The sequence below is a fragment of the Lathamus discolor genome, chromosome 6 (genome assembly GCF_037157495.1).
Source record: "Lathamus discolor isolate bLatDis1 chromosome 6, bLatDis1.hap1, whole genome shotgun sequence".
NCBI lineage: Eukaryota > Metazoa > Chordata > Aves > Psittaciformes > Psittacidae > Lathamus > Lathamus discolor.
In genome coordinates, this window is record NC_088889.1 from 1,724,045 (window position 1) to 1,741,266 (window position 17,222).

A 17,222-nucleotide genomic window follows, 5' to 3' on the forward strand; every position below is an offset into this window, starting at 1 on the left:
AGCACCTAAAGTAGCAAGACACAGGCCTTCTGCATGTCCTTATCAGTACCTAGTTGCTGTTTCTGAGGAAATGCTGGTCAAGCTGGGAATCTTGGTTGCTCCTCTTGTCTGTTTCCCAGGTGTAGTACTCACTTTTCAGCCAAGACTGCCCCAGTTCTGTGACACTATTCTTTCTGCTAGCCACTAATAACCTCCAGACTTCTTGATTTTCCTCTTAAGAGGCCTTTCCAACATCACAAAACCCCCTTAACTTCTGTGGTCCATTATTTGAGAGAAGACAGATGGAATTTAGTCTGAGAACACGCTGCTCTCATCTGCCTATTTAAAGTTCCCCTAGACTCTTAAGCAGAAGTTACATGCTGAGAATATTTCACAAACTGACTTTTCTCCACCAGTTTTCAAACTGTTCTCTTTTACTGCCAGTGTGAAGACAGTCAAGCGAAGCCTCTTCCCTCTGGGCAGCTTTCAGTATCTCAATGCATTCAGAAAAGGTTATTGTTTGACTGTAACAGAAGCCAGAATGAGTACCACCTCAGTGAAGGGGCATTGAACATCCACAGCTCTCTGATAGTTACAGATCTCTTATTTTTAATTAAAATCTAATAAATTCCATTAAAGGGGGAATGGAGACAACTCTAAGGGCAGACATTAAAAGGATATGGAATAACTGGGAGACCAGAATGAATGTGTTAAGCAGTTCAACAAGGCAACTGATAAAAGAAATTTCACACTGATAATTCCTCATCATTCATATCAGCTAAACTAAACCTGTGACTTTCTGAACTTTCCCATTCACTTCATCAAAATGCTTTGGACTTGATAGTGATTATTCCTGGAGTTTCCATGAATTTCAAGCTACCTGCATTCTTCCTTTCATCCTAGCTTTTCTTTCTAAGCTTCACCTACAACAACTTCTATATTCAGCAGTCTTAAAACATTTTTCATTATCTGATTAGTTTTTATTCTTCTCCTCTAATCTACAAAGAACAGGAGAACACTGAGGGTTAAGAACCTATGAAACAAGTGATTTTATAGGATTCATTTCCTTCAGATAATATCTTGGACCACTTCTCTAGAAGAGTTTAAACACCTCTAGCACAGCTGTTTCTTTTCATGTCTCCAGCACTAGCTTAAACCATTGAAACCTGCTTTCTGTCACCCTACTGTCAGGATAAACATTCCATTGATACAGTAGTTCTTCAATTCCTTTGATCTCCACTCTTCTGTTTTGCTTGCATGCACTTCAAAACAGACATACAGAATGCTGTACATGCCTTATTTTCATATAAAGAGAACAAATTCTTCCTTCAGGTTGTGTTTCAGATACCAATTTAACTCTTCTTTCTTCCAGAATTAACTAGTGGCTGGCTTCTCTCCCTTTCTTTGGCTGTTTTCCCCTCTTACATTTATTTCTTGTCTTCCCTCCAGACACGCAGGCCATCTCCACCAATTATTATTTTGTTAGGAACAATTTCTTGATTTAACAACCCTAGAGAAGTTTTTAAAATTACTCTAGCAAGATCAGCCTGCTAAGCTTGAATAGGTTACACATAGCCAGAGACTCTTCCGAAAAAAGCTAGGAAGACTGCACATACAAACAGACAAACCCCAGGCAAAGGAGAAAACAGCCATGGGAGACATTAGTGTGGGCATCTGTTACAGACCGCCTGATCAAGGAGAACCTGTGGATGAAGCACTCTACAGGCAGATAGGAAAAGCCTCACGCTCGCAGGCCCTTGTTCTCATGGGGGATTTCAACCACCCTGACATCTGTTGGAATGATGGCACTGCACGGCACAAGCCATCCAGGAGGTTCCTCAATTGTGTGGAAGACAACTTCCTTCTGCAAGTAATAGAGGAGCCAACAAGGAGAGGTGCCATGCTTGACCTTGTGCTCACCAACAGGGAAGGGCTCGTTGAGAATGTGGTACTCCAGGGCAGCCTTGGATGCAGCGATCACGAGATGGTCGAATTTCAGATCCCCGGGACAGTGAGAAGAGCATGTAGCAAGCTCACTGCACTGGACTTCAAAAGAGCAGACTTTGGCCCCTTCAGGAGCCTGCTTAGTAAGGTTCCATGGGATATAGCCCTGGAGGGCAGAGGGGCCCAAGACTGTTGGTTGACATTCAAGGATCACCTGCTACAAGCTCAGGAGTGCTGCATCCCAACTAGAAGAAAGTGTGGCAGGAGGGCCAGGAGACCTCCTTGTATGGATAAGGAGCTGCTGAGGAAAATTCAAAGGAAAAAAAAGAATCACAGAATCACAGAATCCCAAGGGTTGGAAGGGACCTAAAAAGATCATCTAGTCCAACCCCCCTGCAAGAGCAGGGTAACCTACAGTACATCACACAGGAACTTGTCCAGGCGGGCCTTGAATATCTCCAGTGTAGGAGACTCCACAACCCCCCTGGGCAGCCTGTTCCAGTGCTCTGTCACTCTTACAGTAAAGAAGTTCTTCCTGATGTTAACGTGGAACTTCCTATGTTCCAGTTTACACCCATTGCCCCTTGTCCTATCACTGGATATCACTGAAAAAAGCCTAGCTCCATCATCCTGACACCTACCCTTCACATATTTGTAAACATTGATGAGGTCACCCCTCAGTCTCCTCTTTTGCAAGCTAAAGAGACCCAGCTCCCTCAGCCTCTCCTCATAAGGGAGATGTTCCACTCCCTTAATCATCTTTGTGGCTCTGATAAAAACTGGAAACAAGGACAGGTGGCCTGGGTAGAGTACAGGGATGTTGTCCAGGAAGCTATGGACCAGGTTAGGAAGGCTAAGGCCCAGTTAGAATTAAACTTAGCCAGCGATGTTAAGGATAACAGGAAGGGATTCTACAGGTACGTAGCAAACAAACAGACTAGGGACAACATAGGCCCCCTGAGGAAGCTTTCAGGAGAACTGGCTACACAGTATTTGGAGAAGGCTGAGGTTCTGAATGACTTCTTTGCCTCGGTCTTCACTGGCAAAGGCTCTGACTGCACCACCCAGTTCTTAGAAGGCAGATGCAAGGACTGTGAGAATGAAGACCTTGGGCCCACTGTAGGAGAGGATCTGGTTTGAGACCATCTTAAAAATCGGAACATGCACAAGTCCGTGGGACCTGATGGAATCCATCCGCGGGTCCCGAAGGAGCTGGCGAATGAAGTTGCTAAGCCACTGGCCATCCCATTTGAAAAACCATGGCAGTCAGGTGAAGTTCCCAACGACTGGAAAAAGGGAAATATAACCCCCATTTTCAAGAAGGGGAAAATGGAAGACCCAGGGAATTACAGACCAGTCAGTCTCACCTCTGTGCCTGGTAAAATCTTGGAGCACATTCTCCTGGACAGCATGCTAAGGCACATGAAAAACAAGGTGCTTGGTGACAGCCAGCATGGCTTCACTAAGGGAAAATCCTGCCTGACCAATTTGGTGGCCTTCTATGATGGGGCTGTGGAACTGATGGACAAGGGTAAAGCCGTTGTTGTCATCTACCTGGACTTGTGCAAAGCGTTTGACACTGTCCCACACACCATCTTTGTCTCTAAATTAGTGAAACATCAATTTGATGGATGGACCGCTTGGTGGATAAAGAACTGGCTGAATGGCCACACACAAAGAGTGGTGGTCAATGGCTCGATGTCCAGTTGGAGACTGGTAACGAGTGGTGTCCCTCAGGGATCGGTGTTGGGACTGCTCTTGTTTAATGTCTTCATCGCTGACATGGACAGTGGGATTGAGTGTGCCCTCAGCAAGTTTGCCGATGACACCAAGCTGTGTGGTCCGGTTGATACACTGGAGGGAAGGGATGCCATCCAGAGGGACCTCGACACGCTTGTGAGGTGGGCTGATGCCAACCTTATGAAGTTCAACCACGACAAGTGCAGGGTCCTACACCTGGGTCGGAGCAATCCCAGGCACGGCTACAGACTGGGCAAAGAAGAGATTCAGAGCAGCCCTGCAGAGAAGGACTTGGGGGTGCTGGTCGATGAGAAAATGAACATGAGCCGGCTGCAGTGTGCACGCGCAGCCCAGAAACCAACCGTATCCTGGGCTGCATCCAAAGGAGCGTGACCAGCAGGTCGAAGGAGGTGATCCTGCCCCTCTGCTCTGCTCTTGTGAGAGCTCACCTGGAGTATTGTGTGCAGTTCTGGTGTCCTCAACATAAAAAGGACATGGAACTGCTGGAACAAGTCCAGAGGAGGGCCACGAGGATGCTCAGGGGACTGGAGCACCTCCCGTATGAAGACAGGTTGAGGAAGTTGGGGCTGTTCAGCCTGGAGAAGAGAAGGCTGCGTGGAGACCTCAGAGCAGTCTTCCAGTACCTGAAGGTGGCCTAAAGGTACGCTGGGGAGGGTCTCTTCGTCAGGGACTGTAGTGACAGGACAAGGGGTAATAGGTTCAAACTGAAACAGGGGAAGTTTAGATTGGATCTAAGGAGGAAATTCTTTCCTGTGAGGGTGATGAGGCACTGGAATGGGCTGCCTAGGGAGGTTGTGAGTGCTCCATCCCTGGCAGTGTTCAAGGCCAGGTTGGATAAAGCCTTGGGTGGGATGGTTTAGTGTGAGGTGTCCCTGCCTATGGCAGTGGGGTTGGAACTAGATGATCTTGTGGTCCTTTCCAACCCTAACTATTCTATGATTCTATGATTTTATGACTTCTTTCTCCTTTGAAGAGGAGAAAGGAAAAGGAGGGAAGGAAGAAGGAGACTGCTTACCCTGCCAGAGTTCCAAGGTCCTGCACTCAATTCATTCTCCTTGGCCCTCGGTGCTGGAGGGGCTGTCCATGGCTGTGGTGTCAGAACAGGAATCTCAGGTCCAGAAGCTGAATTTTCATCAAACACAGCAAAACCTGGATTGCTGGAAAGCTGCTGAGATGCTGGAGTCTGGAAGCTTCTGGTTTGGTTTGTGACTATAAGCAAAAAGATTTGTGCTAATTAACTATCACACTCAAATGCAAATCCCACAAGGATGCAACTCTCCCCACCATATGTTGCTTCAGCAACTGAATATACCTTTAAGAGCATCTCCTACACGGCTGATTGGGGCTCTCACTTTTTTCTTCCCCCTGCCTTTTAGATCTGCCAGTGAGGTTCTCTGAGGTTCTGCAGCTCCCAGGAGACCTGTCTCTTCTTCATCAGGAGCTTCCTCAAGCCCCAGTAGTGTTTGACGAGAAACACGGGTCTGAAACTGCCTGAGAAGATATTGGAGAAGTCAGCATCAGCTTCACTGCACCAGGGATCCAAGGAAGCATGTAAAACTTCTTCCCTTTAGCTACAAGCTCACCTGTGATGGGACTGGAGCCTGTCCAAGGGCTCAGCCTTGCGCTGAAGGCCTTCCTGGAGTATCAGATCTGCTTTCTTAAAGCTTCCTCTAGCCTCCAGTACTTCTGCCCATGTGATGTAGAGTAGTGCCAGTGTTGTGCCAATTTCCTGGCTGTGGAGGTAACTGTACAGATCCAAGGGCTCATTACAGTAATTTCCCTGAAACAAGTGAAGTATTTCAGTAATTGGAGGACTGCAAGGGATTCCAATTTCACTACAAGCCTTACAGGAGCAGCTGTGTAAGGTCAGGACATACACAGCACATAAGGCTAAGGAAAAGGATTTTCAATAGGAGAACAGTAACAAGAAAAACCTCTGTCAATATGCCTTTGTCAATGTTATTACCAATCCACTAATTTCAGCCTACATAGTTGAAGTAGGCAATTTCTTAGGTATTTTTAGAATCATACAATTCTATGATTGAACTCTATCATGTTAGTATTCCTAATAGTTATTTTAGCTTTATACAAAGTAAAACATATTTCTTAGCAGTTTTGGAAATGGTAAATCAGCTCAGGAATCTAAACCTGGAGAAAAGCTGCTTTAAGACAACAAGAACAACAAGAACTATAGCAATGGAGAGAAAAGGCAAGACCAGATCACACTCAGCTTGGTTTTGCTTAAACACAGAATGTGGATACAAGACAGAAGTTAAAATACCTGGTAGGACAGAAATAGCATCTAAAACAGATCGTTAAATATCTTTTATCCTTAAATAATCAAAATTTGTGGAGTTTCTAGCTGTCCAAACTGAATGGCCCTAAAAAGGACCGAATATCCTATTGGAAATGAGAAGTGGAATTCAGGAGTAGACAACATTTACAGATACTTTCATATTTAACTAGTTGTACAATATATACTTTGACTCTGTTGTTACAAAAACCAGCTTAACTGTGTACAAATGACATAATATCAAGAAAAAGCAGCACCCAAAATATTAACACTTACAAACTTGAGCCAGAGGTTAAGATAACGGGGATCTTTGTAATACTGCTTCTGTTCATTTAGAGCTTTCACTGCCCTTTCCAGTAATGCAGGCAGATTGCTCTCCTTTCCACCCTGGGGGAAGGTTTGTTCTGTCCACCTGATGTACCTACAGATGGCATATATAAATAGGAAGTGAGTTCTGAGTAAGATACAAGGTTTCTGTTTCTGTGCAGCACATGGAGATATAGAAAACAATCAGGCATAGTACTGAAACACAACATAAAAAAACTGTTATAAAATCTTATTAAACTAGAATATTTTCCCCAACCTTTTACAAGGTTATCTGACCTTTCTATTCTTTCTTCTGAAACAAAAGGGAACTCACCGGTCCCAGACATCCAGTGGATCATCTCCAGAGTAAAATCGGATTTCAGATTCAAACTCCCTAGAAAAGAAAACATGAATCCAATAAAGACAGGTGTACGAATGCAGAGATGATTTCTACACTGTAAGCTAAGACCTTCACTCTCACACCACTTTGGGGGTGTATTACAAGAAAGGCTGAGTTAGCATATATTTAGACTTGAGCTTTCACTGACACTGGAATAATTAAATAAAAATAAAAAAACCAACCAAAAAACCACACAAACACACACAAAAAAAACCAAACAAAACTTTTCACCCTTCCTCAAAATGAAGGACTTGGGGGTGCTGGTCAATGAGAAAATGAACATGAGCCAGCTGCAGTGTGCACACGCAGCCCAGAAAGCCAACTGTATCCTGGGCTGCATCAAAAGGAGCGTGACCAGCAGGTTGAAGGAGGTGATCCTGCCCCTCTGCTCTGCTCTTGTGAGACCTCATCTGGAGCATTGTGTGCAGTTCTGGTGTCCTCAACATAAAAAGGACATGGAACTGTTGGAACAAGTCCAGAGGAGGGCCACGAGGACGATCAGGGACTGGAGCACCTCCTGTATGAAGACAGGCTGAAGAAGTTGGGGCTGTTCAGCCTGGAGAAGAGAAGGCTGCGTGGGGACCTAATAGCAGCCTTCCAGTACCTGAAGGGGGCCTATAGGGATGCTGGGGAGGGACTCTTCATCAGGGACTGTAGTGACAGGACAAGGGGTAATGGGTTAAAACTCAAAGAGGGGAAGTTTAAATTGGATATAAGGAGGAAATTCTTTCCTGTTAGGGTGGTGAGACACTGGAATGGGTTGCCCAGGGAGGTTGTGAGTGCTCCATCCCTGGCAGTGTTCAGGGCCAGGTTGGATGAAGCCTTGGGTGGGATGGTTTAGTGTGAGATGTCCCTGCCCATGGCAGGGGGGTTGGAACTAGATGATCTTGAGGTCCTTTCCAACCCTAACTATTCTATGATTCTATGAAAGTGCTGGGAAATGTATCATTATTAAATAAGAACAGATACGCATCTTTCCAAAGGTTATTCCCAAGAATTTTGACTATCACAAAGCTTATATGCTCTCTCTTGACAGAATGTTCTGTTATGAAGTGTTATTAGTAGACAGATATATTGCGAGGGTTAGTTTTTGCATGAAGCATCTCTCATTTATGTAGAGAAGGAGGTTGGAACACAAACACAGATGGATGTAAAAGCCTGATGATAGACAACTATAGAACTGAATACCAGAGAACACAGTGAAAACACATTTAAGCGGCCAGACTGAGAGCCATCACCTTGTCCCATTCTTCAACTCCTGTGCATCATTCCATCCCTACAATATGATGACTTCCCCCACAGGAAACACATTAAGACAGAAAACCACCTTGCAGTTTGAGTTAAATAAGAACACTAGTTTGTGCTTAGCATTGGCTCTGAATTTATCCTGTAGAGCTCCCCAGTTCCTTCTTACTGGAAGGCTCTGCTCCATCATCCCACCTCACAAACATGAATCAAGTTGGACAAACCCTCTTGCAAATCCCTATACAATAATAATTCCATGGCTTTCCACGAAAAATACATCCAGATGCAGCTGACAAGTATTCACAGACACTGCTGACTTTACAGGAAAACACCCAGATGGTTCAGCATGACAAGCACTAGTGCTACCAATTCTGACAACATATTACAGACACAACTATGCAGACTCTTCACACAGTCAGCTTGGCCTTCACAAGGCATGCACATTTGAGCACCAGCCAATACAACTGTAACTGAATAGCTTATGGACACAGATGCCCCCTGAAGTCATACAGTTGTATCCATAGAATACTGCGGGCAAGACAGAGCAGACGCAAGCTGACTTAGCCCATTCAGCCTTTGCAATCCAGGCAAAACATACAAATAACTGTATTGTGCCTATGTTCGGGTTAAAACTCAAAGAGGGGAAGTTTAGATTGGATATAAGGAGGAAATTCTTTCCTGTTAGGGTGGTGAGGCACTGGAATGGGTTGCCCAGGGAGGTTGTGAATGCTCCATCCATGGCGGTGTCCAAGGCCAGGTTGGACGAAGCCTTGGGTGAGATGGTTTAGTGTGAGGTGTCCCTGCCCATGGCAGGGGGGTTGGAACTGGATGATCTTAAGGTCCTTTCCAACCCTAACTATTCTATGATTCTATGATTCTGATAGTAGGAAATAATTCCCTCCTAAAAACCACACTGCTGCAATAGAATACTATAGGAAAGACAAAAAAAAACCCACTCCCTTTCTTGTAACCTTTAAGTATTTTAATTAATGAGTACATTTAAAAGTACACAGCTGAATGTCCCTAGTGTTTGCTTTTTGACTGCTGTTACAAACATACAAATAGTAGTCTACTGTGTAACACCCACAGCATTAGTCCTAAAGACCTGGAATGTAATAGCACAGACTATCCTCAGATCTTTTATGCTTTTCTTAATGCCTACGAAATCAGTAGAGTTAAATAAGACATATAAAACAGGAGGAGGGGGAGGAGGCAGGAAGATAAGAGAAAAGGCGTCAAAACCCGGCTCACTGTTTCTTGAGCTGAACAGCAGTGTGGATGGAGGTCTCCTGCTGAGCCAGGGCTTCCTGCAAGGTGGACATGACCCGGCCCTGCCGCAGGGGCTGCACATTCTCCTTGCTGAGCTCCCACTCATCGCTGCAGTCCCGCGACATGACAGCCTCTGCTTTAAGGACAGAAACAACACAGAACCGAGTCATTAGTAGGGTACTAAACCGAGACCCGGCAGAGCCGATCCACCACACTGCGCAGCCAGCAGCACACCGCTCAGGTCCCCAGCCTTTAGAGGCAACTGGACACGCACAACTCCCCTCCATGGGACCTACACAGAACAAGAGCTAAGCACTTCTTTAAACCCAGGAACCTCAGGCTGCTGATGTTAGCAGCAAAAGCTACTAAGATTAAACCGTTTCCCTCCTCACATGCATGCTCCCTTCCCTCCCCGAGGCTACCCCCCCCACAGAGGCCGGCGAGAGGCAGCCCGGCAGCACCGTAAACTGAGTCAGGCCCCTGTGGCTCCTCACCTACGAGTAGTTGCAGCGGGCTGGGAGCACAGACGGGTCTCGACCCTGCGCTGAGGCGATGCCCGGCGGGGATGAGGAGCGCGGCGGCGACTTTTCCCCCACCCCGTGCAGGCTGCCCGCTAGCACAGAGCGTGAGGAGAAGCCGCTCCTTACGCGGCTCCGGATCAGCGGCTCGCCGCTGCGACCTCCCCACCTCTCCCCTCAGCCCGAGCGCGGAGGTCCCGAGGAGCCCCGTGAGGTAACGGCAGAACCGGTCCCAACCCCCTTCAAAATTTGAACCCCCAACGGCCGCCAGCCTCCTCCCCATTGGCCAACTCCTGCGCCACGCCCTTCCTGATTGGTTCCGAGTTTCCCTCAGGCGCCCGGCGACGAGCGGTTCAGGCAGGTGAAATACGTGATTAACTTTGTCATTAATTAACTTATAATTAATGGTCTAACAGAAGCGTCGTCACCATAAGGAGGACTCGTGCGTCCTTCTCGTCCTGCTCGCATGTGTTTCCAGGCTCAACTCCGGTGCTCGTCTGGATGAGGCTTCGCTAATGACCGAATCGCTGGTTTCTCCAGGTTATTTCTCTGACTGAAAATTAAATCTGTTACTTGCCCAAGGAAACTGTGGCTGCCCCATCCCTGGCAGTGCTCAAGGCCAGGCTGGACACAGGGGCTTGGAGCAAGCTGCTCCAGTGGAAGGGGTCCCTGCCCGTGGCAGGGGTTGGAGCTGGGGGAGCTTTAAGGTCCCTTCCAACCCAAACCATTCTGTGGTTCTCATTCTATTTTCTCTGAGGGGAGGATGACTTCTGACACGCAGCTAGCCACTAGCTCCCCTCTGCTGTCACACAAACCTCACTTTCCAGGTATCCCTGCCAAATACAGTGCACCATTTGGGACCCCCAGAGTAGCTCCAAGTAACCACTATACTTTAAAGAGAAGCTTGTGCACGCAGAGGCACCAGCTCAAGCCCCAGAGGCAGTGTTGCTGTGTTCATGTGGTACTCTGCCTGGTTCCTTGCTTTTTCTTCACCAGCATTGCCAGAGCCTGCTTAGCCCAACAGGCTGCAGCAATATTGCGGTGCTGCTTCCAGTGCCAGGGATCGTGTGGTGAGACACCAAGTGTTCCGGCTCAGCCCTTACTGACATGGTACACTCATGTCCTCAAGAGTTACCAACCTAGTGAGAAGGCTGAAATGCTTGAACAACTCCTCAGACTAGTTCAAGCTGTTCTTTAGCATTGACTTGTGTTCCTGTAGGCTAACTGAAAGGAGTTAGGACAAGTTGTTTACCTTGCTTTAAATGAAAGCTGAGATCTCAATAAAATCCAGTATCTTTAGGGTGTTAAATGCACAGAGACCTGACTCCCTTTGCGTTCTATATCTGCAGAAAGTGAAATATAAGGCACCTGACAAAAAAATTGCCTGAGACATGGGAAGAAATTTCCTGAGAGTTCTATAGATGACCTGCCTGCTATTACTGGAAAGGTGATCCATTAAAAATATTGCTCATAAAGTAAGTTGAATATCTCGTGAGTAGAACCCATTTGTTTTCTTCACAACTGACATTAATAACCCACAGACTCTGAAGGCATTTGCGATGCTTGTGAGTTATGAAACTTTCATGTCACAGATGAGGTGTAATAATCACCCTACATTGTTCACATATTCTGAAGCATTTGTAGATGTCATCAATGACACAAATCCTCTTGTGAGTGCAAGTATGCAAAGTAAACACAAAGGATATTCACGGCCTGGTATTTGGGTTGTTGGTTTGTCTTTCTTCATGACATGGGCAAGACATTCATGACATACCTAAGAAGGATGTATGGTCTTATATACCCCCAATAAGGCTGTTACTTCTATACCTGAACAGTCAACATACTTACCTACAATGAAATACATAATGTATGCAGAAAGATAAAAAACTCCAAGCATACATATACTAAGTATAATATGCTCTCTTAAATGTTTCAGCTATTCATTTAAGACTTACCATACAAGTGTTTATCTCAGCTTACACAAAGCTAAGGTGAAAAACAGAACTGCAATCTCTATCATTCATTACAGCAGCTTCCCTGTGTCTCATCTAACATAAATCAGATGTTGTGTGCTGCTGTAGGCACAATGTCCTGCACATGAGTTTTCACAGTCCTGCTAGTGCTCTTATGCCAATAGCACAAGGGAATTTTCAATGTAGAAGGTCTTGCTCATGAATGAAAACTCAACTCAGAAGTGCCCAGAGTAATGACAAAAGCCTCTTTCTCATTCTTTTGGGCCTCTTCCAAGAGCCTGTGAAGAAACAGAGGATCATACATAGTGTGATCTCCTGACTTTCTGTTTCTAGAAATACAGGCTATTTTAACATGATACCTGATAGCATTAATCCATCTCCATTAGTGTTCTACACACAAGTGACAAAGCAGGACCCTTCAGAAAGGTGGTACATTGCAGTAACCCAAGGACCCGGTAATGGAGCTGGTACTGCTGGGCGCAAAAGAGACCACGTAAGGTTTAGCCTAAGATGGGTGCTTCACAGTGTTCAGAAGCCAGGGAAACCCAGTAGTGCTGAGATCTCTGTGAGAGTACAACCACTTTCTCTCTACCACATCTTTTGTTTGATGTGTTACAGGAGCTCTCCAAGGCTAACCCATGTTATAATAACAAGTTTCCAAGCCTGAGAACAGTTATCTAAGCTGTTTGAAGAGGAAAAGATAAGGAATGCAGGCAGAGATCTTGAGCAGCTCTTGGGGACAAGGTACAACACATTTAGATATAACATGTTTAGACTGAACGCTTTAAAACTGGATTTCAATCTTTCCACCTACTTTTTTCTGCAGTACTTTCTTATGATGAGTATTGCCATTGTTGTTAGAACTAGAACTTTTATATCAAGATGTTGTGGCCAGCATGTGTTTCTAAAACTTTGAAACTATGTGATGAATCACCTGTTGTTGAATATTGCCCTGAATAAGATTTCCAAGCATAGGTATCCTTTTTGATAATTGGTTTCCATTCTGTTCCTGAGTCCTGGCACAGATACAGAGCCATACATGTACGCTGCAACATATCCAGCTAATAGAGATGAGTAATAACTCAAAGGTAAACTGGGTAGCAAGTGCTTCCATTTTATGAATATCCTGATTTTCTGCATCAGTGACTGCCTTGGAGGAGCATCCTCCAAGTTTCAGTTGAATCAAAGTTGTTTTCTTTAATGTCATACACACAAAAGTCTCAGGACACAGTATTGGTGTGTGGTCAGATGGTGGTGAAGGAAATCTTGTGAAACCTTAACCACAGGTCAGTGAGTTTATGTAACTTTCTGATTTTATAATGTAAAATTTGACTTTGTTGAGCCACAAACAAGGGAAAAAGGCACAGGGAGAAGGCTTTGGAAGGAAAACTTCTAACATGTTTGGAGACAGCAATTACTATGAGGAATATGGATTTTGTGCTTGTTTTCACTCTGCTTCAGCCACTGCCTTTGCTGCTGTAAACACCATTGAAATACTCCCTGAAATTCAATTTCTATCTGTGTATTATTACTGCGTCACTGCTCTCACACGTCATTTCTGCAGTCTCAGTTTTTATTATAGTTCCAGATCTGTTCCTTTGAATCTATTTGGTGACTGCTTTGTTTTTATTGATTGGATAAAATATGTATTTATAGAAAGTAAAGGCCATAATTTGCTCAACATCCACATGACAGAGTTGATCCTATTCCTGCAAATTTCCATCCACAAGTCCGCTGAGGTCAGTTTTACTTTTATAAGGGCTTAGTAACAAGGTAATGAAAAAATAAATTTTATAAACCAGAATAAAATTGAATTTACTTGTTTTGGAAGGAAAAAGAATCCCTTTGGAGCTAAAGACACTGTATATCCAAGGCAAATCAGGTTAAACCACGTCTTCTGCAGTAGACTATTTAACATTTGGGTGTTGTCCTTTGAGATCAAGAATCATTTCATCTGGATTATGTGGTTGCAGAGATCAGGGTTCACTATTGATTCAGATAAATGCTAGATGGTTCCGCTCTCCTGCATACAAACAGGTTTCCAAGCATCTTCCACCCCTTCAAAACTAAATCCTGAAGTGTCCTTTGCACATTTATCAGCCACTTGCCAAAACCATTTTTCTCTTAGAGGCAAAAAAGACAAAAGGATGCACTTGATGTCAGCTATGTCAGTGAAGACTCAATGAGGTTCTTCAGTTCTAAATGGGGCCAGAACTTCAGCTAGCAGAAATTCATTTCCATACACCTGGGAACTGGTTTGGTTTGTTTCTGTTACTTCTTGAAGGTAAAATGTGTGTTTTACTTGACTTTTCAACCTCCCTGCTTGCACCTGCTCATTTCAGTTCAGCTTTACAGTTTGCCCTGCCAGACAAGAGCCGTTGCTGCTTTTCTCTGTAGAGGCCAAGAATGAGACGGTCACGTTTTACTTGTGGGTTACTCCAGAAGAGGGTGCTCAAAGCTCAGAAAAGTCACAAGCATCAGTTTAACAGCCGCGGCACCTCTGCAATGCTTTTCAGTCTCCCTTCAGCTTCGGCCTGAAATCTCAAACCCAGATCTACCACTGCCACACTGAAACTACTATTCTTCCCCCGCAGACGGTTGTTTGTTGACAACTGCGAGCATATTCTCCTACCCTCTTAAGCCAGGGTTATACTAATGGAGGAATTAATTCCTTAGAATTGTGCTGAGCACAGAATTATAGAATGGTTTGGTTTGGAAAGGACCGTGAGATCATCCAGTTCCAAACCCCTGCCGTGGGGTCTAGTGATGCTTCACACCAGACCATGTCACCCAAGCGCTGTCCAACCTGGCCTCAAACATTGCCGGGGATGGGGCAGCCACAGCTTCTCTGGGCACACTGTGCCAGCTCCTCAGCACCCTCACAAGAAGAATTTTTACCTTAGATCTAACCTGAACTTCCCCTGTTTCAGTTTGAACCCATCACCCCTTGTCCTGCCACGGCAGTCCCTGATGAAGCATCCTCTCCAGCACCCTTGTAGGCCCTTTTCAGATACTGGAAGCTGCTCTGAGGTCTCTACGCAGCTCCTCTTCTCCAGGCTGAACAGCCCCAACTTTCTCAGCCTGTCTCCATACGGGAGGTGCTCCAGCTTTCCCATTGCTTTGGCTGTCCATGTGATGGCACTATTCGAACACACTTGTACCCTCGCGGGTGCTGCAGTTTAACTTTTCTCTTGGCAAGCACCGACTTCTGGGTATTTCCAGTAGGAATTTTGCAGGATAAAAGAATACAAAAGCTTGTGGGGGAACAGATTGAGCAGCTGGGGCTGCAGAGGGAGGAACCGCCATCAGGGAGCCTGGCAGGTGAGCAGCACATTGGTGGGATTTCAATCACACACAAGTGGTGGGGAGCCAGAGCACCCACAGCCAATGAATTGCAGACTGAGGCTGCCTCGACTCAAACAGCATTCAACATTCAAATTCAGTTCACGATTCACACAAACACAAAAGGCCAAAAGCATGAGAAGCACAGCAGTGAGGAGAAGGTGAAGCACCGACAGATGGGGACAGATTGCAAATGGAGGGAGTTCATAAATCAGTGTCCCAATGCATGTGAGACCCAAAAAGTACAGCAGCAAAGGGAAGACAGGCTGACAACAGTGTGCCAACGGACAGGAGCAGACCGCATAGGGCACAGCAATGAGGGAAATGTAGCCCACACGAGCTGCCTTTTGCTGGAAACCATTCAGTTCAGTCATTGACCACACGTCTCATCTGGACAAGCAGAAAAGGATTTCTCCTTTTTCCAGTGTGTAGAAGGAAAAGTTAGAGAAGGACAGGCCACAGAGAACAGCTTCTAAATGTGAAAGTGAAAGGGAAGCTGTGCCTCAAATAATCCCATGGCTAGAAAAAACACTGCTGGAAAGCAGGAGGCATTTCTGCTCTCACACACTTAGGGGGCAGCTGGTATAGGGGTGTTGTGTGTACCTGTGCCTGTCACTTCATCATAGTAACAGCTAGTGGGGCCAAATTCACCACCCTGCTGTAGATACCAGCCCAGCAATACCTGACTGCATATGTCCAGCTGCCCCAGGACTGAGAAGAGCCTGTCACCTGTCCCTTGCTTTCAGTAATCAGGTTTGTCTGTGTCAGCATTTCTCTTAGGAATCTTTTTCCTGGTGCATGGAAGGCAGATAGGATCTGGCAATCAGCAGTTCTCCTTCCCAGTCCCAGGCAGTCACTTTGTAGGTCATTATGCTTTAAAATAATTCAAAACTCATTATTAATGCAGGAATTCCTGAGGCAGGAATTGCCAATCACAATCCATGTAACATAGCTGGGGATAAGAGATCTGGTCCCAACTGCGGAAAGCTGGGGCAGAGGTGCTGATAAGCATCCAATTGCTTTTACCTGCATTTTGCTCCTTCTCTTACAGCTTCTCTGTCCTTTCCAGTCTCTTCCCATGCCCACATGGGTTAGAGAGCACAATGCTCTATATGTGTTCCCTTTGCCCATCCGATGGGAAACACTCACTGCTGCATTAGTGGAACATCTGCTTCTTAGTTTAGCTTTCTGCTTTGCTTCCACAGAGATCAGCCTTTGTCCCATTGAAGCTGGGTTATGCCAGTCACTGGCTTGGGACACTGTCGTGCATTGCCAAAATGATCCCTTAGCATCACTGAACCCTCCTAAGTGCTGATTCTTGTTGCACAGCAAGCTGGTGGCTCATTTTTGGACCTTTAGCCAGAAATGAAAAAAGCAAACACATAGAGAAGCCCTCCAGCTTCACCCCCAACATCAGCAATCTTCCAGTGAGTAGCATCAGAATGGGGGGCAGGTAGGCTCTACCCTCACTCTTGAAGGTGTTAACACCAGCAGTTAGCAACTACTGAAGAGCTCCCACAGTCCCATGGGAAATATTTGCTGTAGACATGTCCTGGGTTCAGCAGTAGCAGTCATTTTTCTCCTTCTTAGTAGCTGGTGCAGTGCTGTGGTTTTGACTTTCAGCCCAGAAACAGCACTGATAACACGGATGGTTTTAGTTGCAGCTCAGTAATGCTTACTCTGACCAAGGACTTTCTGAGCCTCATGCTCTGCCAGGGAAGAGGGGAAGCTGGAAGGAAGGAGAGACAGGACACCTGACCCAAACTAACCAAAGAGGTATTCCATACCACAGCACATCATGCCCACTATATAAACTGGGGGCAGTTACCCGGAAGGGTTAGACCTCTGCTCAGTTGGGCTGGGTATCGGTCAGCAGGTGGTGAGTGGTTGTATTCTCTTCCCTTGTTATCTTTCTTATCGTTATTATTATTGGTGGTAGCAGTAGTGGTTTCTGTTATACCTTTCTTACGGGACCGTTCTTATCTCAGCCTGTGGGAGTTACATGCTTTAGATGCTCCTCCCCATTCCTTCAGGAGCTGGGGGGAGGAAGTGGGGGAGTGAGCCAGCAGCTACATGGTTCTGAGTTACTAGCTGGGCTTCAACCACAAGATAACCCTGAGCAACCATGCTTACACAGCAAACACAGGGCACACTCCCCACCCTCTGTTGTCAGACAAACTGCACTTGCAATA

General features: G+C 45.7%; 1 protein-coding gene across 1 annotated transcript in view; it reads right to left on the minus strand.

Moving 5' to 3' along the window:
• Positions 1 to 9,940, minus strand: part of BUB1B (BUB1 mitotic checkpoint serine/threonine kinase B) — a 29,110-nt gene extending 19,170 nt beyond the window's left edge. The window contains 7 exon segments of the mRNA XM_065686380.1: positions 4,700 to 4,893; positions 4,997 to 5,175; positions 5,268 to 5,464; positions 6,254 to 6,398; positions 6,618 to 6,677; positions 9,180 to 9,333; positions 9,692 to 9,940. Coding sequence (XP_065542452.1) covers positions 4,700 to 4,893; positions 4,997 to 5,175; positions 5,268 to 5,464; positions 6,254 to 6,398; positions 6,618 to 6,677; positions 9,180 to 9,322 — 918 coding nt within the window. The 5' untranslated portion in view covers positions 9,323 to 9,333; positions 9,692 to 9,940.
• Positions 9,941 to 17,222: the final 7,282 nt, after the last annotated feature.